Below are 22,138 nucleotides of genomic sequence, written 5' to 3' on the forward strand. Positions count from 1 at the left end.
AGGGTTAGGCTGCGGGAACGGAGGGTTAGGTTTAGGCACCATCTGGGAGGGTTAGGCTGCAGTGTGTGGGCGGGTGGAGGTTAGGGTTAGGCTGCAGGGAGGGAGGATTAGGTTTAGGCACCATCGGGGAGGGTTAGGGTTAGGCTGCGGGGGGTGGGAGGTTAGGGTTAGGCTGCGGGGAGGGAGGGTTAGGTTCAGGCACCATCGGGGAGGGTTAGGGTTAGTCTGCGGTGGGGAGGGGGGGGTTAGGGTTAGGCTGCAAGAAGGGTGAGTTATGACCACTGGCATCCCGAACGCCGGTAACCCGTATCACACCCCAGTGAAATGTCCATTGGAATAGCACAACTCCTATGAAGTAGTGTAAATGGAATTCAAAGATATAAGCTCCAAAATGGCAATGGGTGTGTCCCTTGTCAACTTAGAGGTCATTTACAACCACATGGGATTGTGACAAGGTTTAAAAAGATTGGCTTTATTCTTCTCAGAGAGGACAGAACTTACTGTACATTTCTGTACTAATTCGCCTGTTTAAACTTTTTGGCAATAAATTGACGGGCAAACACATCTTTGTATAAATGGAAGGAAAAAAATTGCAGAATGATGAAGAAGAAAGGGGAAAAAAGTCTTTAAAAAGGAAGGAATGTGTCACACAAACTCTCCTAGAACGTGTAGATTACATTATATAGAATGTAAAATGAATGGGAATAAGATGCAAAGACGTATGATGTTTGCGTGACAGCAGCGGCATCTGCACTACCCAGGTTGACGTGCAACAAAGCCAGGAGCCAGGACACACAGTAAGAAACCCATGGACTACTGGGGAGGATGGCTACAGGTGAAAGTGGCTGGGGAATATGTAAGATGGTATCATCTGTCTGGTCGCACAAGAGAGAGAGGAGAGACCTGTAGGACTGACAAATCCGCACATACAGCCAGGATTCTGAGCCCAAGCAGCAGGCGGAGGCTTGGCCACTGTATACAGGCTGCTGGCTAATCCTTCAGGGCTCACTTAAAAGATTAGAGGTGGGTGGTGCTAAGATTCCCTGAACTGGGTAAGGAGTTTGGAAGCAGGCAAACAAGCACAGACTTTTAATTCACTTCTTGTGCAGCACACAAGCTCCAGCTGTCTCCTCCTGCAGCTGCAGAGGGCAGAGAGAGAGAGAGAGAGAGAGAGAGAGGGAGAGGGAGAGAGAGAGAGAGGGACATACACTAGGAAAGGAGTAACGAGAAAAGGATAACTTTTTTGTTCCAATGTTTTTTTCCCTCGTTATACTTTGACTTCCTCCTGGAATTGTAACAGAAAGCAGAAGTTCTCTTCGGACACATTGATGAATTAAGTTTAAAGAACTGTTTCTGCCAGTTCTGGTGCAGCCATGCGGTTCCAGCTGAACACTGCGGCTTGTGTCAACTCTTTGCTCTTCGGGTTGATCCTCTGGAGTTCCGCAGAAGAGTACGACTATTACAGCTGGCAGTCCGACAACTTTCAGAACGGGCGCTTTTACACCAAGCAGAGCCAATGCGTGGACATCCCCCAAGATCTCCACCTGTGCCATAACGTGGGCTACAAGAAGATGCGGTTGCCCAACTTACTTGACCACGAGACAATGCCGGAGGTGAAGCAGCAAGCCAGCAGCTGGGTGCCCCTGTTGGCGAAGCGATGCCATAGGGATACCCAACTCTTCCTGTGCTCCCTGTTTGCACCCATTTGCTTGGAGAGACCTATTTACCCCTGCCGCTCACTGTGCGAGGTAGTGCGTGACAGCTGCGCACCAGTAATGGAGTCTTACGGTTTTCCTTGGCCGGAGATGCTGAACTGTAATAAATTCCCTCTCGATAATGACCTCTGTATTACTGTTCAGTTTGGTAGCAAGCAAGTCACTCAGCCACCAGGTAACCTATTTACAGTACATTGCAATTTAATTTTTCCTTAATTAATTTTTCCTGTCTAACTCTAAAAGAAAAACGTACACGTTCTAATGTGCTGGAAGAGTAAAATGTAATGGCAAACTTTTGCCCAGATTTATCAAGCCTTGGAGAGTGATAAAGAGCATGGTGAGAAAGTACAAATCAATCAGCTCATAACTGTCATTTTTCAAACACAGCCTATAGCATGGCAGTTAGGAGCTGATTGGCTGGCACTTTATCACGTGCTATTTATCACTCGCCAAGTCTTGATAAATGGGCCCCTTTATTGGTTTTGATGGGAAAAAAACGATGAAGTCTGTGTCGCTCCACAAATGAACCTGCTAGAACATTACACACTACTAGCCTTTGGCAAATCAACGTTCATTCATTAAGTTGCAGAAACCGTTGTAACAAGTTATATCTCAGTTACCTTTGCCCCTTACTCCAGACTGTGTATTCACTCTGATATCTTGGAGTATATAAATCAATATAGATATTGCATTCATTCTACTATGCAAAGATACCAGTGTTCGACATTTAGTAATTACCCATTGTTGATAAGGTAATAGCCATAAAAACTGCATGTTGGATCCTCTCTGACTGAGAGGATCCGACAGCGCAGTATTCAATTAGCGGGCATTTCCGACAGGTTTTGCCTGTTTCCGACAATGCTGATCTGACCTTTTCTGAAGTCACATCAGCATTGTCGAAAGCGGGCCAAAAAACTGTCGGAATTGCCCGCTAATTCGACAAAACAAGTGGATCCGTGGCTAATCCCTCAATCCACAGTCAGAAAACCGGCAGCTCCATTGAACAGGTCGAATCCTCATTCGACCAAAAAAAGTCAGAAACTGCCGTCTTTCTGACTTGACGGCAATTCCGACTTCAATTGAATAGACCCTTATATTAAATGAGGCTTTGGAGAGATGTAAAGTGGAAAAAAATTAAGTGCCCACCAATCAGCTTCTGTCATTTTTTAAATGCAGCCTGTAAAATGACAGTTGGAAGCTGATTGGTTGGTACTTTATTTCTCACCAAACTTTTATAAATATCCCCCCTATGTATCTGATATATTTTTTCATTGCAAAATTGACGCAGGTATTCATTTGTTAGCGTAAGAAAAATGCATACCGGGTACACCGCGCAAAGTTTAGGGGACAACGTACTCTGCAATGGGTCACTGCTGTCAGGCTGTGCACATTACCTTTTAATACCAATGTCAATTTTCCTGTGAACCTCTGCTGGGTGCCAGGAGAAAATGAGTGAAAATATTGGTCGCGTTCTACCTACGCTCAACCTTTACTTCGGCCCCCAGTGCACTTCGCCAATAATTGAATTGCCCCCTAAGTTCTATTACCAATTTTTTTTATGTATAATACAGGAGATATAAATTGGTTACTTGTATACTGCAGCTAGATGTAATAAGTGACATACTGTATGGTAAATGCTTTTAATAAGGGTCTGTCTTGGAATTTCTGGATCTCTTACTTTGTTTGTAAAATTGTTAAATAACGCTCATCTATCTGTTACGGTCAACCAAAGAACAGTACTCCGTGTCAGGGATCACATACGGTTAAAACATTTTTTCTTTTTTTTCTTTTAATAATTGAAAAAATTAAAACCCTGCATTCCTGGCCTGACATTATTGGCTGGATAGATAAGCGAGTAGACAGTTCCCTGGAGACTCATGCGAGCGGAATACAGAACTTGAACGCAATGTCAAAACTTTAACTATGGACTAGGGTTATACTGCACCCAAAAAATCTAGAAAAAAAAACAAGCTAAGAAGCTGCCAGAATTAACTCTGTTGTGAAAAAAAAAAAGTTTGCACAGCAAAATCTTTATGACATTTTTTTTTTTTTTAACAAATTTCATGACTATTAGCAGGATAAGTACAGCAGTGCTAGGGAGCAATAATTCTTATTGCAGTATGAATTTAGATGTATGCAATACACGGACTGCATCGTCCATGTGATATAGACACAGAGGGGGAGATTCAATTGTTTGAAAAGTCAGTTGGACGTCTGTTTTTTCCTATCTAAGACAGGAAGAAACAGACACCCAACCAACTTTTCAAACATTTGAATTCTCCCCAAAGGCTGAATAGAAATGAGAGAATAATATAAATCACACTCAGCTCAGAAGCATAATACAAACTGGCAAAACAGCTTTAATAGTGTTCACTATAGAAATGATGGACTTTCTGCAAACATGACCCGTTCTCTCCAGATATTAGAGACGTTTGCAGAAAATCCTTAGGTAAACTCTGCAGTATAAAAGGATTTAGGAGGATCTTAAAATACAAGTTTGTAGAGGAGTGAATGACGCTTGCAGAGATTTTCTCACTTCTTAAATAATGTAGATCATCGGGTTATTAAACATGTTATGTACAGTATGTTAATATGTATAAATGTGTGTGTGTGTGTGTGTGTGTGTGTGTGTGTGTGTGTGTGTGTGTGTGTGTGTGTGTGTGTGTGTGTGTGTGTGTCACTTAACTAGTAATTAATAATTGTTTCAGATAACATGACACGTCTCTTTGGAATACATCTGAAATCCCGGCTGATGGAATGCCAGTTATCAATATACCGACAGTGGCATCCCGTCAACCGGAACCCCAGCAGCAACTCCCCTCGCTGCGCTCACCATGCTTCAAGCCCGATGCATTACAAAAGTGGGGTGCACAGTTACAGGTGGGCGGAACAGCCTGGGCACTAGAGGGAGAGGGCATTACAGAAGTGAGGTGCACAGTTACAGGTGGGCGGTACAGCCTGGGCACTAGAGGGAGAGGGCATTACAGAAGTGCGGTGCACAGTTACAGATGGGCGGTACAGCCTGGGCACTAGAGGGAGAGGGCATTACAGAAGTGGGGTGCACAGTTACAGGTGGGCGGTACAGCCTGGGCACTAGAGGGAGAGGGCATTACAGAAGTGGGGTGCACAGTTACAGGTGGGCGGTACAGCCTGGGCACTAGAGGGAGAGGGCATTACAGAAGTGCGGTGCACAGTTACAGGTGGGCGGTACAGCCTGGGCACTAGAGGGAGAGGGCATTACAGAAGTGGGGTGCACAGTTACAGGTGGGTGGTACAGCCTGGGCACTAGAGGGAGAGGGCATTACAGAAGTGAGGTGCACAGTTACAGGTGGGCGGTACAGCCTGGGCACTAGAGGGAGAGGGCATTACAGAAGTGCGGTGCACAGTTACAGGTGGGCGGTACAGCCTGGGCACTAGAGGGAGAGGGCATTACAGAAGTGGGATGCACAGTTACAGGTGGACGGTACAGCCTGGGCACTAGAGGGAGAGGGCATTACAGAAGTGGGATGCACAGTTACAGGTGGGCGTTACAGCCTGGGCACTAGAGGTAGAGGGCATTACATAAGTGAGGTGCACAGTTACATGTGGGCGGTACAGCCTGGGCTCTAGAGGGAGAGGGCATTACAGAAGTGGGGTGCACAGTTACAGGTGGACGGTACAGCCAGGGCACTAGAGGGAGAGGGCATTACAGAAGTGGGGTGCACAGTTACAGGTGGGCGGTACAGCCTGGACACTAGAGGGAGAGGGCATTACAGAAGTGAGGTGCACAGTTACAGGTGGGCGGTACAGCCTGGGCACTAGAGAGGAGAGGGCATTACAGAAGTGGGGTGCACAGTTACAGGTGGGTGGTACAGCCTGGGCACTAGAGGGAGAGGGCATTACAGAAGTGGGGTGCACAGTTACAGGTGGGGGGTACAGCCTGGGCACTAGAGGGAGAGGGCATTACAGAAGTGGGGTGCACAGTTACAGGTGGGTGGTACAGCCTGGGCTCTAGAGGGAGAGGGCATTACAGAAGTGGGGTGCACAGTTACAGGTGGACGGTACAGCCTGGGCTCTAGAGGGAGAGGGCATTACAGAAGTGGGGTGCACAGTTACAGGTGGGTGGTACAGCCTGGGCACTAGAGGGAGAGGGCATTACAGAAGTGGGGTGCACAGTTACAGGTGGGTGGTACAGCCTGGGCACTAGAGGGAGAGGGCATTACAGAAGTGGGGTGCACAGTTACAGGTGGGCGGTACAGCCTGGGCACTAGAAGGAGAGGGCATTACAGAAGTGCGGTGCACAGTTACAGGTGGGCGGTACAGCCAGGGCACTAGAGGGAGAGGGCATTACAGAACTGAGGTGCACAGTTACAGGTGGGCGGTACAGCCTGGGCACTAGAGGGAGAGGGCATTACAGAAGTGAGGTGCACAGTTACAGGTGGGGGGGTACAGCCTGGGCACTAGAGGGAGAGGGCATTACAGAAGTGGGGTGCACAGTTACAGGTGGGCGGTACAGCCTGGGCACTAGAGGTAGAGGGCATTACAGAAGTGGGGTGCACAGTTATAGGTGGGCGGTAGAGCCTGGGCACTAGAGGGAGAGGGCATTACAGAAGTGGGGTGCACAGTTACAGGTGGGCAGTACAGCCTGGGCACTAGAGGGAGAGGATATTACAGAAGTGGGGTGCACAGTTATAGGTGGGCGGTAGAGCCTGGGCACTAGAGGGAGAGGGCATTACAGAAGTGCGGTGCACAGTTACAGGTGGGTGGTACAGCCTGGGCACTAGAAGGAGAGGGAATTACGGAAGTGGGGTGCACAGTTACTGGTGGGTGGTACAGCCTGGGCACTAGAAGGAGAGGGCATTACAGATGTGGGGTGCACAGTTACAGGTGGGCGGTACAGCCTGGGCACTAGAGAGGAGAGGGCATTACAGAAGTGGGGTGCACAGTTACAGGTGGGCGGTACAGCCTGGGCACTAGAGGGAGAGGGCATTACAGAAGTGCGGTGCACAGTTACAGGTGGGTGGTACAGCCTGGGCACTAGAGGGAGAGGGCATTACAGAAGTGCGGTGCACAGTTACAGGTGGGTGGTACAGCCTGGGCACTAGAGGGAGAGGGCATTACAGAAGTGCGGTGCACAGTTACAGGTGGGTGGTACAGCCTGGGCACTAGAGGGAGAGGGCATTACAGAAGTGAGGTGCACAGTTATAGGTGGGCGGTACAGCCTGGGCACTAGAGGTAGAGGGCATTACAGAAGAGGGGTGCACAGTTACAGGTGAGCGGTACAGCCTGGGCACTAGAGGGAGAGTGCATTACAGAAGTGGGGTGCACAGTTACAGGTGGACGGTAAAGCCTGGGCACTAGAGGGAGAGGGCATTACAGAAGTGCGGTGCACAGTTACAGGTGGGCGGTACAGCATGGGCACTAGAGGGAGAGGGCATTACAGAAGTGGGGTGCACAGTTACAGGTGGACGGTACAGCCAGGGCACTAGAGGGAGAGGGCATTACAGAAGTGAGGTGCACAGTTACAGGTGGGCGGTACAGCATGGGCACTAGAGGGAGAGGGCATTACAGAAGTGAGGTGCACAGTTACAGGTGGGAGGTACAGCCTGGGCACTAGAAAGAGAGGGCATTACAGAAGTGGGGTGCACAGTTACAGATGGGCGGTACAGCCTGGGCACTAGTGGGAGAGGGCATTACAGATGTGGGGTGCACAGTTACAGGTGGGCGGTACAGCCTGGGCACTAGAGAGGAGAGGGCATTACAGAAGTGGGGTGCACAGTTACAGGTGGGCGGTACAGCCTGGGCACTAGAGGGAGAGGGCATTACAGAAGTGCGGTGCACAGTTACAGGTGGGTGGTACAGCCTGGGCACTAGAGGGAGAGGGCATTACAGAAGTGCGGTGCACAGTTACAGGTGGGTGGTACAGCCTGGGCACTAGAGGGAGAGGGCATTACAGAAGTGCGGTGCACAGTTACAGGTGGGTGGTACAGCCTGGGCACTAGAGGGAGAGGGCATTACAGAAGTGAGGTGCACAGTTATAGGTGGGCGGTACAGCCTGGGCACTAGAGGTAGAGGGCATTACAGAAGAGGGGTGCACAGTTACAGGTGAGCGGTACAGCCTGGGCACTAGAGGGAGAGGGCATTCAGAAGTGCGGTGCACAGTTACAGGTGGGTGGTACAGCCTGGGCACTAGAGGGAGAGGGCATTACAGAAGTGCGGTGCACAGTTACAGGTGGGTGGTACAGCCTGGGCACTAGAGGGAGAGGGCATTACAGAAGTGAGGTGCACAGTTATAGGTGGGCGGTACAGCCTGGGCACTAGAGGTAGAGGGCATTACAGAAGAGGGGTGCACAGTTACAGGTGAGCGGTACAGCCTGGGCACTAGAGGGAGAGGGCATTACAGAAGTGGGGTGCACAGTTACAGGTGGGTGGTACAGCCTGGGCACTAGAGGGAGAGGGCATTCAGAAGTGCGGTGCACAGTTACAGGTGGGCGGTATAGCCTGGACACTGGAGGGAGAGGGCATTACAGAAGTGGGGTGCACAGTTACAGGTGGGTGGTACAGCCTGGGCACTAGAGGGAGAGGGCATTACAGAAGTGGGGTGCACAGTTACAGGTGGGAGGTACAGCCTGGGCACTAGAAGGAGAGGGCATTACAGAAGTGCGGTGCACAGTTACAGGTGGGCGGTACAGCCAGGGCACTAGAGGGAGAGGGCATTACAGAACTGAGGTGCACAGTTACAGGTGGGCGGTACAGCCTGGGCACTAGAGGGAGAGGGCATTACAGAAGTGAGGTGCACAGTTACAGGTGGGGGGCTACAGCCTGGGCACTAGAGGGAGAGGGCATTACAGAAGTGGGGTGCACAGTTACAGGTGGGCGGTACAGCCTGGGCACTAGAGGTAGAGGGCATTACAGAAGTGGGGTGCACAGTTATAGGTGGGCGGTACAGCCTGGGCACTAGAGGGAGAGGGCATTACAGAAGTGCGGTGCACAGTTACAGGTGGGTGGTACAGCCTGGGCACTAGAAGGAGAGGGAATTACGGAAGTGGGGTGCACAGTTACTGGTGGGTGGTACAGCCTGGGCACTAGAAGGAGAGGGCATTACAGAAGTGGGGTGCACAGTTACAGATGGGCGGTACAGCCTGGGCACTAGTGGGAGAGGGCATTACAGATGTGGGGTGCACAGTTACAGGTGGGCGGTACAGCCTGGGCACTAGAGAGGAGAGGGCATTACAGAAGTGGGGTGCACAGTTACAGGTGGGCGGTACAGCCTGGGCACTAGAGGGAGAGGGCATTACAGAAGTGCGGTGCACAGTTACAGGTGGGTGGTACAGCCTGGGCACTAGAGGGAGAGGGCATTACAGAAGTGCGGTGCACAGTTACAGGTGGGTGGTACAGCCTGGGCACTAGAGGGAGAGGGCATTACAGAAGTGCGGTGCACAGTTACAGGTGGGTGGTACAGCCTGGGCACTAGAGGGAGAGGGCATTACAGAAGTGAGGTGCACAGTTATAGGTGGGCGGTACAGCCTGGGCACTAGAGGTAGAGGGCATTACAGAAGAGGGGTGCACAGTTACAGGTGAGCGGTACAGCCTGGGCACTAGAGGGAGAGGGCATTACAGAAGTGGGGTGCACAGTTACAGGTGGGTGGTACAGCCTGGGCACTAGAGGGAGAGGGCATTCAGAAGTGCGGTGCACAGTTACAGGTGGGCGGTATAGCCTGGACACTGGAGGGAGAGGGCATTACAGAAGTGGGGTGCACAGTTACAGGTGGGTGGTACAGCCTGGGCACTAGAGGGAGAGTGCATTACAGAAGTGGGGTGCACAGTTACAGGTGGGAGGTACAGCCTGGGCACTAGAAGGAGAGGGCATTACAGAAGTGCGGTGCACAGTTACAGGTGGGCGGTACAGCCTGGGCACTAGAGGGAGAGGGCATTACAGAAGTGAGGTGCACAGTTACAGGTGGGCGGTGCAGCCTGGGCACTAGAGGGAGAGGATATTACAGAAGTGGGGTGCACAGTTACAGGTGGGCAGTACAGCCTGGGCACTAGAGGGAGAGGGCATTACAGAAGTGCGGTGCACAGTTACAGGTGGGTGGTACAGCCTGGGCACTAGAAGGAGAGGGAATTACGGAAGTGCGGTGCACAGTTACAGGTGGGTGGTACAGCCTGGGCACTAGAAGGAGAGGGAATTACGGAAGTGGGGTGCACAGTTACTGGTGGGTGGTACAGCCTGGGCACTAGAAGGAGAGGGAATTACAGAAGTGGGGTGCACAGTTACAGGTGGCCGGTACAGCCTGGGCACTAAAAAGCAGAATCCGTTCTATCGCATGCTGGGGGCTACCCATCGCAGGGCAAGGCGCCCAGTATCCTAAACAGCCTGCCCAGCTTTTTCATGATCCGCCATTTTAATGATTGGAGCGGCTGTGTGTGATGTGATGTCCCGCAGTCTCCCCAAAAACGCCACCGCCCCTGTTTTGCCCACGCTTCCCCCGCAACGCACCATCGCCACCCCACAGCCGCCTGTCAATCAGGCAGAGGTGTTCGCAGCCAGTGTGTTCAGATCGCATTGGCTGTTAGCGCACTCACAGGACGGGACCTGCGTGTGCACATTGGCGCCGGGAACGGGGTTATTGACCTGAATAATGTCTTCATGTCCAATCAGAGCCCACTGTAGCTGGCCGGGCTTGAAGATGCATTTTGCACCAGCACAGCACATCCCACACATCCCCATAATGTGGGAGTCTCGTGGACCTTCCAGAAGTCTACACAACTATGAGATACACTGTATTTGTCTGCAAAGTGATTCTTGCACAGATTGCTCCTGGGACATTATTTCTGCATATTTATTAAATAGCACAGCTAAATATAGTTTTCTTTCATTCATATGGCGTCACAAGGTGTCATCAGCGCCGTACAGGGAATGCTTTATTATCTGAATAAAGCGCATTTTTCAAGGCTAAATATTTTTTTTTTTATCTTTTCTTTCCTTTTACTATTGTTTCATAAGCTAACGCCCAAATCCGGGCTTCTTGTTTGGCCGGCTCACCCATGTGCATCTCCGCTGAGACTAACATGGTGAAGTGGTAAATTAACGCTTTCCACTTTAGACCATTGTCACTGGGGCAGTTCCATACTGCTCAGTGATATTTAATTGATTATTGAGGCAATTAAAAAAATAAAATAATAATCACCCTTATCAAGTGTTTTATTTTTGCTCCCTTAAATTTAATCCATAGAATAGTCCAGGAGCGTTTCAAGACTGGAGGGGGCCTATGTGAAGATGTCCTTTGTGTGCTCCCTCCCACATGAAAGACATTGCACAATAGAGTAAGGACACTGTGACAGGGTCTACTGCACATTATTATTATTATTATTATTATTATTATTATTTATTATTATTGTTTATTTATATGGCGCCACAAGGGTTCCACAGCGCCTAACAGAGAACATAAACCAACGAGCAAAACAAGAAAACAACGACTTACAGTACAAAACAATATCGGACAGGTACATGGTATATAAACAATGCTGCATCAAGGAACAGGAAATAATCAACAGGTTGGCAGAAACTGAGGGGTAGGTGCCGTGAGTAGGAAGACTAGGGTATGTGTGTAGGAAATAGTCTAAAGGTGGATACAGACTAGGCGATGCTTAAATGCCGGCGATGAAGGACTATATCGTTCAACGATGACAATCAGCAGTGGCGCACACAGGGAGGGTTTCCGAGTACCTAGAAACCCCCCCTGGCAGACCAATTTTTGGAGACTGCTGTAGAGATGCTGAGGCGGGTGCAGACATTGGGAGAGACTGCAGAGGGTGCAGGGACGCTAGGGAAATGCTGCTGGAGTGGGGACGCTAAGGAGATGCTGGTGGGGGGGAGTGGGCACTGATAGCGGCTGCGGAGGGAGCGCTGACTCCAGGGAGATGCTGCAGAAGGAAGCGGCACTAATAGCGGTTGCAGGGGGAAGCAGGCACTGAGAACGGCTGTGGAGGGTGCGGGGACACCAGGAAGATGCTGCTGGAGCGGAAACGCTAGGGTGATGCCGGGGAGGGGAGCGGGCACTGAGAGCGGCTGCTGGTGGAGCTGATGCCGGCGGAGAGGAGACACTGGTATGAGATGCTGCGGGGGGGGGGGGGGGGACACTGAAAGATGTTGCGGAGGGAGCAGAGACTCTGGCATGGAGAGGTTGCAGGGTATCCGCCTTAAGAAAGGGAAAAGCACATGAGGGGAGAGGGCCCTGCTCGTCAGAGCTTACATTCTGATGGAGAGGGGCAAACAGACAAAAGGACACAGAAGGGGTAGAAGTGAGCATGCACTCATTATTAGAGATGAGCGGGTTCGGTTTCTCTGAATCCGAACCCGCCCGAACTTCAGCTTTTTTTACACGGATCCGAGCGACTCGGATCTTCCCGCCTTGCTCGGTTAACCCGAGCGCGCCCGAACGTCATCATGACGCTGTCGGATTCTCGCGAGGCTCGGATTCTATCGCGAGACTCGGATTCTATATAAGGAGCCGCGCGTCGCCGCCATTTTCACACGTGCATTGAGATTGATAGTGAGAGGACGTGGCTGGCGTCCTCTCCATTTAGATTATAAGAGAGAGAGATTTACTGGAGTTTAGGACTAGGAGGAGTACTGTAGAAGTGTAGAGAGTGCAGAGAGTTTACTAGTGAGTGACCACCAGACAGTGCAGTTTATTTAATATATCCGTTCTCTGCCTGAAAAAAGCGATACACACAGTGACTCAGTCACATACCATATCTGTGTGCACTGCTCAGGCTCAGCCCAGTGTGCTGCATCATCTTATATATATTATATATCTGTCTGACTGCTCAGCTCACACAGCTTATAATTGTGGGGGAGACTGGGGAGCACTGCAGTGCCAGTTATAGGTTATAGCAGGAGCCAGGAGTACATAATATTATATAGTGAGTGACCACCAGACAGTGCAGTTTATTTAATATATCCGTTCTCTGCCTGAAAAAAGCGATACAAACAGTGACTCAGTCACATACCATATCTGTGTGCACTGCTCAGGCTCAGCCCAGTGTGCTGCATCATCTATATATATTATATATCTGTCTGACTGCTCAGCTCACACAGCTTATAATTGTGGGGGAGACTGGGGAGCACTGCAGTGCCAGTTATAGGTTATAGCAGGAGCCAGGAGTACATAATATTATATTAAAATTAAACAGTGCACACTTTTGCTGCAGGAGTGCCACTGCCAGTGTGACTGACCAGTGACCTGACCACACTGACCACCAGTATAGTTAGTAGTATACTTATATTGTGATTGCCTGAAAAAGTTAAACACTCGTCGTGTGACTTCACTTGTGTGTTGTTGTTTTTTTTATTCTATAAAAATAAAACTCATTCTGCTGACAGACAGTGTCCAGCAGGTCCGTCATTATATAATATATAATATATACCTGTCCGGCTGCAGTAGTGATATATATATATTTTTTATATAATTTATCATCCAGTCGCAGCAGACACAGTACGGTAGTTCACGGCTGTGGCTACCTCTGTGTCTGCACTCGGCAGGCAGTCCGTCCATAATTGTATACCACCTAACCGTGGTTTTTTTTTCTTCTTTATACATACATACTACTACGACATCTCTTTATCAACCAGTCTATATTAGCAGCAGACACAGTACAGTACGGTAGTTCACGGCTGTGGCTACCTCTGTGTCTGCACTCGGCAGGCAGTCCGTCCATAATTGTATACCACCTAACCGTGGTTTTTTTTTCTTTCTTCTTTATACATACATAGTTACATAGACATCTCTTTATCAACCAGTCTATATTAGCAGCAGACACAGTACAGTACGGTAGTTCACGGCTGTGGCTACCTCTGTGTCTGCACTCGGCAGGCAGTCCGTCCATAATTGTATACCACCTAACCGTGGTTTTTTTTTCTTTCTTCTTTATACATACATAGTTACATAGACATCTCTTTATCAACCAGTCTATATTAGCAGCAGACACAGTACAGTACGGTAGTTCACGGCTGTGGCTACCTCTGTGTCTGCACTCGGCAGGCAGTCCGTCCATAATTGTATACCACCTAACCGTGGTTTTTTTTTTCTTTCTTCTTTATACATACATAGTTACATAGACATCTCTTTATCAACCAGTCTATATTAGCAGCAGACACAGTACAGTACGGTAGTTCACGGCTGTGGCTACCTCTGTGTCTGCACTCGGCAGGCAGTCCGTCCATAATTGTATACCACCTAACCGTGGTTTTTTTTTCTTTCTTCTTTATACATACATAGTTACATAGACATCTCTTTATCAACCAGTCTATATTAGCAGCAGACACAGTACAGTACGGTAGTTCACGGCTGTGGCTACCTCTGTGTCTGCACTCGGCAGGCAGTCCGTCCATAATTGTATACCACCTAACCGTGGTTTTTTTTTCTTTCTTCTTTATACATACATACTACTACGACATCTCTTTATCAACCAGTCTATATTATTAGCAGCAGACACAGTACAGTACGGTAGTTCACGGCTGTGGCTACCTCTGTGTCTGCACTCGGCAGGCAGTCCGTCCATAATTGTATACCACCTAACCGTGGTTTTTTTTTCTTTCTTCTTTATACATACATAGTTACATAGACATCTCTTTATCAACCAGTCTATATTAGCAGCAGACACAGTACAGTACGGTAGTTCACGGCTGTGGCTACCTCTGTGTCTGCACTCGGCAGGCAGTCCATAATTGTATACTAGTATCCATCTCCATTGTTTACCTGAGGTGCGTTTTAGTTGTGCCTATTAAAATATGGAGAACAAAAATGTTGAGGTTCCAAAATTAGGGAAAGATCAAGATCCACTTCCACCTCGTGCTGAAGCTGCTGCCATTAGTCATGGCCGAGACGATGAAATGCCAGCAACGTCGTCTGCCAAGGCCGATGCCCAATGTCATAGTACAGAGCTTGTCAAATCCAAAACACCAAATATCAGAAAAAAAAGGACTCCAAAACCTAAAATAAAATTGTCGGAGGAGAAGCGTAAACTTGCCAATATGCCATTTACGACACGGAGTGGCAAGGAACGGCTGAGGCCCTGGCCTATGTTCATGGCTAGTGGTTCAGCTTCACATGAGGATGGAAGCACTCAGCCTCTCGCTAGAAAAATGAAAAGACTCAAGCTGGCAAAAGCAGCACAGCAAAGAACTGTGCATTCTTCGAAATCCCAAATCCACAAGGAGAGTCCAATTGTGTCGGTTGCGATGCCTGACCTTCCCAACACTGGACGTGAAGAGCATGCACCTTCCACCATTTGCACGCCCCCTGCAAGTGCTGGAAGGAGCACCCGCAGTCCAGTTCCTGATAGTCAGATTGAAGATGTCAGTGTTGAAGTACACCAGGATGAGGAGGATATGGGTGTTGCTGGCGCTGGGGAGGAAATTGACCAGGAGGATTCTGATGGTGAGGTGGTTTGTTTAAGTCAGGCACCCGGGGAGACACCTGTTGTCCGTGGGAGGAATATGGCCGTTGACATGCCTGGTGAAAATACCAAAAAAATCAGCTCTTCGGTGTGGAGGTATTTCACCAGAAATGCTGACAACAGGTGTCAAGCCGTGTGTTCCCTTTGTCAAGCTGTAATAAGTAGGGGTAAGGACGTTAACCACCTCGGAACATCCTCCCTTATACGTCACCTGCAGCGCATTCATAATAAGTCAGTGACAAGTTCAAAAACTTTGGGTGACAGCGGAAGCAGTCCACTGACCAGTAAATCCCTTCCTCTTGTAACCAAGCTCACGCAAACCACCCCACCAACTCCCTCAGTGTCAATTTCCTCCTTCCCCAGGAATGCCAATAGTCCTGCAGGCCATGTCACTGGCAATTCTGACGATTCCTCTCCTGCCTGGGATTCCTCCGATGCATCCTTGCGTGTAACGCCTACTGCTGCTGGCGCTGCTGTTGTTGCTGCTGGGAGTCGATGGTCATCCCAGAGGGGAAGTCGTAAGCCCACTTGTACTACTTCCAGTAAGCAATTGACTGTTCAACAGTCCTTTGCGAGGAAGATGAAATATCACAGCAGTCATCCTGCTGCAAAGCGGATAACTGAGGCCTTGACAACTATGTTGGTGTTAGACGTGCGTCCGGTATCCGCCGTTAGTTCACAGGGAACTAGACAATTTATTGAGGCAGTGTGCCCCCGGTACCAAATACCATCTAGGTTCCACTTCTCTAGGCAGGCGATACCGAGAATGTACACGGACGTCAGAAAAAGACTCACCAGTGTCCTAAAAAATGCAGTTGTACCCAATGTCCACTTAACCACGGACATGTGGACAAGTGGAGCAGGGCAGGGTCAGGACTATATGACTGTGACAGCCCACTGGGTAGATGTATGGACTCCCGCCGCAAGAACAGCAGCGGCGGCACCAGTAGCAGCATCTCGCAAACGCCAACTCTTTCCTAGGCAGGCTACGCTTTGTATCACCGCTTTCCAGAATACGCATACAGCTGAAAACCTCTTACGGCAACTGAGGAAGATCATCGCGGAATGGCTTACCCCAATTGGACTCTCCTGTGGATTTGTGGCATCGGACAACGCCAGCAATATTGTGTGTGCATTAAATATGGGCAAATTCCAGCACGTCCCATGTTTTGCACATACCTTGAATTTGGTGGTGCAGAATTTTTTAAAAAACGACAGGGGCGTGCAAGAGATGCTGTCGGTGGCCAGAAGAATTGCGGGACACTTTCGGCGTACAGGCACCACGTACAGAAGACTGGAGCACCACCAAAAACTACTGAACCTGCCCTGCCATCATCTGAAGCAAGAAGTGGTAACGAGGTGGAATTCAACCCTCTATATGCTTCAGAGGTTGGAGGAGCAGCAAAAGGCCATTCAAGCCTATACAATTGAGCACGATATAGGAGGTGGAATGCACCTGTCTCAAGCGCAGTGGAGAATGATTTCAACGTTGTGCAAGGTTCTGATGCCCTTTGAACTTGCCACACGTGAAGTCAGTTCAGACACTGCCAGCCTGAGTCAGGTCATTCCCCTCATCAGGCTTTTGCAGAAGAAGCTGGAGACATTGAAGGAGGAGCTAACACGGAGCAATTCCGCTAGGCATGTGGGACTTGTGGATGGAGCCCTTAATTCGCTTAACAAGGATTCACGGGTGGTCAATCTGTTGAAATCAGAGCACTACATTTTGGCCACCGTGCTCGATCCTAGATTTAAAGCCTACCTTGGATCTCTCTTTCCGGCAGACACAAGTCTGCTGGGGTTGAAAGACCTGCTGGTGACAAAATTGTCAAGTCAAGCGGAACGCGACCTGTCAACATCTCCTCCTTCACATTCTCCCGCAACTGGGGGTGCGAGGAAAAGGCTCAGAATTCCGAGCCCACCCGCTGGCGGTGATGCAGGGCAGTCTGGAGCGACTGCTGATGCTGACATCTGGTCCGGACTGAAGGACCTGACAACGATTACGGACATGTCGTCTACTGTCACTGCATATGATTCTCTCAACATTGATAGAATGGTGGAGGATTATATGAGTGACCGCATCCAAGTAGGCACGTCACACAGTCCGTACTTATACTGGCAGGAAAAAGAGGCAATTTGGAGGCCCTTGCACAAACTGGCTTTATTCTACCTAAGTTGCCCTCCCACAAGTGTGTACTCCGAAAGAGTGTTTAGTGCCGCCGCTCACCTTGTCAGCAATCGGCGTACGAGGTTACATCCAGAAAATGTGGAGAAGATGATGTTCATTAAAATGAATTATAATCAATTCCTCCGCGGAGACATTGACCAGCAGCAATTGCCTCCACAAAGTACACAGGGAGCTGAGATGGTGGATTCCAGTGGGGACGAATTGATAATCTGTGAGGAGGGGGATGTACACGGTGATATATCGGAGGATGATGATGAGGTGGACATCTTGCCTCTGTAGAGCCAGTTTGTGCAAGGAGAGATTAATTGCTTCTTTTTTGGGGGGGGTCCAAACCAACCCGTCATATCAGTCACAGTCGTGTGGCAGACCCTGTCACTGAAATGATGGGTTGGTTAAAGTGTGCATGTCCTGTTTTGTTTATACAACATAAGGGTGGGTGGGAGGGCCCAAGGACAATTCCATCTTGCACCTCTTTTTTCTTTTCTTTTTCTTTGCATCATGTGCTGATTGGGGAGGGTTTTTTGGAAGGGACATCCTGCGTGACACTGCAGTGCCACTCCTAAATGGGCCCGGTGTTTGTGTCGGCCACTAGGGTCGCTAATCTTACTCACACAGTCAGCTACCTCATTGCGCCTCTTTTTTTCTTTGCGTCATGTGCTGTTTGGGGAGGGTTTTTTGGAAGGGACATCCTGCGTGACACTGCAGTGCCACTCCTAGATGGGCCCGGTGTTTGTGTCGGCCACTAGGGTCGCTAATCTTACTCACACAGCTACCTCATTGCGCCTCTTTTTTTCTTTGCGTCATGTGCTGTTTGGGGAGGGTTTTTTGGAAGGGACATCCTGCGTGACACTGCAGTGCCACTCCTTGATGGGCCCGGTGTTTGTGTCGGCCACTAGGGTCGCTAATCTTACTCACACAGCTACCTCATTGCGCCTCTTTTTTTCTTTGCGTCATGTGCTGTTTGGGGAGGGTTTTTTGGAAGGGCCATCCTGCGTGACACTGCAGTGCCACTCCTAGATGGGCCCGGTGTTTGTGTCGGCCACTAGGGTCGCTAATCTTACTCACACAGCTACCTCATTGCGCCTCTTTTTTTCTTTGCGTCGTGTGCTGTTTGGGGAGGGTTTTTTGGAAGGGACATCCTGCGTGACACTGCAGTGCCACTCCTAGATGGGCCCGGTGTTTGTGTCGGCCACTAGGGTCGCTTATCTTACTCACACAGCGACCTCGGTGCAAATTTTAGGACTAAAAATAATATTGTGAGGTGTGAGGTATTCAGAATAGACTGAAAATGAGTGTAAATTATGGTTTTTGGGGTTAATAATACTTTGGGATCAAAATGACCCCCAAATTCTATGATTTAAGCTGTTTTTTAGTGTTTTTTGAAAAAAACACCCGAATCCAAAACACACCCGAATCCGACAAAAAAAATTCGGTGAGGTTTTGCCAAAACGCGTTCGAACCCAAAACACGGCCGCGGAACCGAACCCAAAACCAAAACACAAAACCCGAAAAATTTCAGGCGCTCATCTCTACTCATTATATTATATTATAAACAGTCGGAGCAGTCCTGTGTCACAACCAACAGCAATAAATATAAACAGTTAAGGGGCTAATTCAGGTTGGATCACAAATCGCAATCCAACCGGAATTTTTATGATCGCCCCGCTGGTGCATGCGTAGCACCCATCCTGCACATGCGCCCGCACTTTCTGCGGGGGGGGGGAGGGCAGCAGAAAATGGGATCGCCTCTGCCTGTCAATCAGGCAGAGACGGTCGCAGGGCGGGCAACGCTCCGTTTCCAGGGAGGAGACGGAGCGTTGCAGGGGCAGTGCGGCGGGGAACATGTCGTGGGCGTGATCACGACAGCTGCATGATGTCAATTGCAGCCCCCGTGATCAGGGAGAGGGCGGCAGGTCTGCTACGGGCGCAGCCAAGCTGCGCCGGCAGGAGGCTTCCAGTATTTCTGCTAACAAGCACAAATTGTGATCACTCGCAATTTCTTCTTGTTGAAGGGGGGAGGGGCTCCGGTCAGCATGCTGGGTGGCCTTGCACAGCGATGGGCGGCCCACAGTATGCTAGGAAAGGAATAGCAGAATTTGTGTCATTTTCTTCATAAAGTGACCAGGAACCCCAATTAGTGCACCTTGTCCCCTCGCTTCGCTACTGCTGCGCTCGGCACAGGTTACCATTGCCAATTGTAGTCCACGTGGATCGTAAAGTATGAAAAAGGTCAAAAAAGTAAGAATTAAAAAAAAAAAAAAACTAATGTCGACCTAGTACATGTCGACCTAGTGACCATGTTGACCTACTGCATGTTGACCAATAGTGGTCGACCTAATGACTGTCGACGGTGTCAGTATGCTGACCGGCGGTCAGGAGACCATTGGTCAACTATACCTCCTTAACAATAGCCGGCAGAAAGCATTGGTGGTCATTCCGAGTTGATCGCTCGCTAGCAGTTTTTAGCAGCCGTGCAAACGCTATGCCGCCTCCCACTGGGAATGTATTTTAGCTTAGCAGAAGTGCGAATGAAAGGATCGCAGAGCGGCTACAAAAAAAATTGTGCAGTTTCAGAGTAGCTTCAGACCTACTCAGCGCTTGCGATCACTTCAGACTATTGAGTTTCTGTTTTAACGTCACGAACACGCCCTGTGTTCGGCCGGCCATGCCTGCGTTTTTCCTGGCACGCCTGCATTTTTGCGAACACTCCCTGAAAACGATCAGTTGACACCCAGAAACGCCCTCTTCCTGTCAATCACTCTGCGGCCAGCAGTGCGACTGAAAAACTTCGCTAGACCTTGTGTGAAACTACATTGGCCGTTGTGAAAGTACGTCGCGCATGCGCATTGCGCCGCATACGCATGCGCAGAAGTGCCGTTTTTTTTGCCTCATCGTTGCAAAGCGAACGATTGCAGCTAGCGATCAACTCGGAATGACCACCACTGATAGTATTAGTAACAAGTTCAAATGTTTCAGCTTGTAAGTTTCTGTCTGTTCTCAAGAGAGGTATTATACAGGTTCTGTGGCTGATTACAACCTGGTGAAATGCAGGTTTGAAGTCAGATAGCCACAGAACCTGTGTAAATCATGGGTATCCTGTCCTGACATGGTGGGTCATTCAGATTTGATCGCTCGCTTGCAACTTTTTACAGCGCTGCGATCAGATTGTCGCCGTCTATGGGGGAGTGTATTTTCGCTTTGCAAGTGTGTGAACGCTTTTGCAGCTGACGGCGCAAAAAAGTTTGTTGCAGTTTCTGAGTAGCTCTGGACTTACTCAGCCGATGCGACCACTTCAGACTTTTTGGTCCCGGAATTGACGTCAGACATCCGCCCTGCAAACGCTTGGACACGCCTGTGCTTTTCCAACCACTCCCAGAAAACGGTCAGTTGACACTCACAAATGCCTTCTTCCTGTCAATCACCTTGCAGTCGGCTGTGCGAATGGATTCTTTGTTAAATCCATCGCACAGCAACGATCCTCTTTGTACCCGTACGACACGCCTGCGCATTTCAGTGCATGCGCAGTTTTGCCGAGATTTAACCTGATCGCAGTGCTGCAAAAAGTTGCTAGCAAGCGATCAACTCGGAATGACCCCCATAGGGCCTAATTCAGACCTGATCGCTGTGCTGCAAATTTGCAGAGGTCTGCGATCAGATAGTCTTCGCCCAGGGAGAGTGAAAACCGTGCCATGAAAGTGTACAAATGCATGTGTACGCCGTGCGAAAATTCCGCCAGACAGTGGACATCTGCAAATCCGTTTGCAACTGACTCACCATCGAATGGTTTGCCCTGTGTGTGCAGTCTGTGCGTAGCTCAGGACTTACTCCTACAGTGCTATACAAACAGGCTGATCGGGGCCGGAGCTGACGTCACACACCCTCCCTGAAAATGCTTGCAATAAAAAATGTTGCACCATCCTGCCGCTGTTTGGTGATACGCCTGCCCATTGCACAGTCATGCGATAATTGACCTCTGGTCTCAATCAGGCCCATAAAGGGATAGTATGGTAAGCAGCAGCCTTGGTTTAATACATTCTCAGTTCATCAATAATTATGCTGTACTTATTAAAGCTGTGTCATACAGTGGAACTCATTGCTGCAGGTTTCTCTGTTACAGATATGTCCTGTGGCTTCAGTCGTGCCAAATAGCCCAATAAATGCAAAATATAAAGATTTTGTACTGAGACGCCCACTGGAGGCGGGATTTGTACTGAGACGCCCACTGGAGGCGGGATTTGTACTGAGACTCCCACTGGTGGTGGGATTTCTACTGAGACTCCCACTGGTGGTGGGATTTCTACTGAGACGCCCACTGGTGGTGGGATTTGTACTGAGACGCCCACTGGTGGCGGGATTTGTATTGAGACGCCCACTGGAGGTGGGATTTGTACTGAGACACCCACTGGTGGCGTGTTTGTACTGAGACGCCCACTGGTTTCGGGATTTGTACTGAGATGCCCACTGGTGGCAGGATTTGTACTGAGATGCCCACTGGTGGTGGGATTTGTACTGAGACGCCCACTGGAGGCGGAATTTGTATTGAGACGCCCACTGGAGGCGGGATTTGTATTGAGATGCCCACTGGAGGCGGGATTTGTACTGAGACGCCCACTGGTGGCGTGTTTGTACTGAGATGCCCACTGGTTTCGCGATTTGTACAGAGACGCCCGCTGGTGGCTGGATTTGTACCGAGACGCCCACTGGTGGCGGAATTTGTACTGAGACGCCCACTGGTGGTGGGATTTGTATTGAGACGCCCACTGGTGGCGGGATTTGTACTGAGACGCCCACCGGT

General features: G+C 49.5%; 2 protein-coding genes across 5 annotated transcripts in view; one reads left to right on the top strand and one right to left on the bottom strand.

The window, feature by feature from the left end:
• The window catches only part of GOLGA7B (golgin A7 family member B), a 688,836-nt gene that overhangs the window by 407,976 nt on the left and 258,722 nt on the right, over positions 1 to 22,138 (bottom strand). The window lies entirely within an intron of this gene.
• Positions 1,113 to 22,138, top strand: part of SFRP5 (secreted frizzled related protein 5) — a 251,907-nt gene continuing 230,881 nt past the window's right edge. The window contains exon 1 of the mRNA XM_063962308.1: positions 1,113 to 1,890. Coding sequence (XP_063818378.1) covers positions 1,374 to 1,890 — 517 coding nt within the window. The 5' untranslated portion in view covers positions 1,113 to 1,373. The remainder of the gene's footprint in view (positions 1,891 to 22,138) is intronic.

Source organism: Pseudophryne corroboree, chromosome 3 (genome assembly GCF_028390025.1).
Source record: "Pseudophryne corroboree isolate aPseCor3 chromosome 3, aPseCor3.hap2, whole genome shotgun sequence".
Classification (NCBI taxonomy): Eukaryota; Metazoa; Chordata; class Amphibia; order Anura; family Myobatrachidae; genus Pseudophryne; species Pseudophryne corroboree.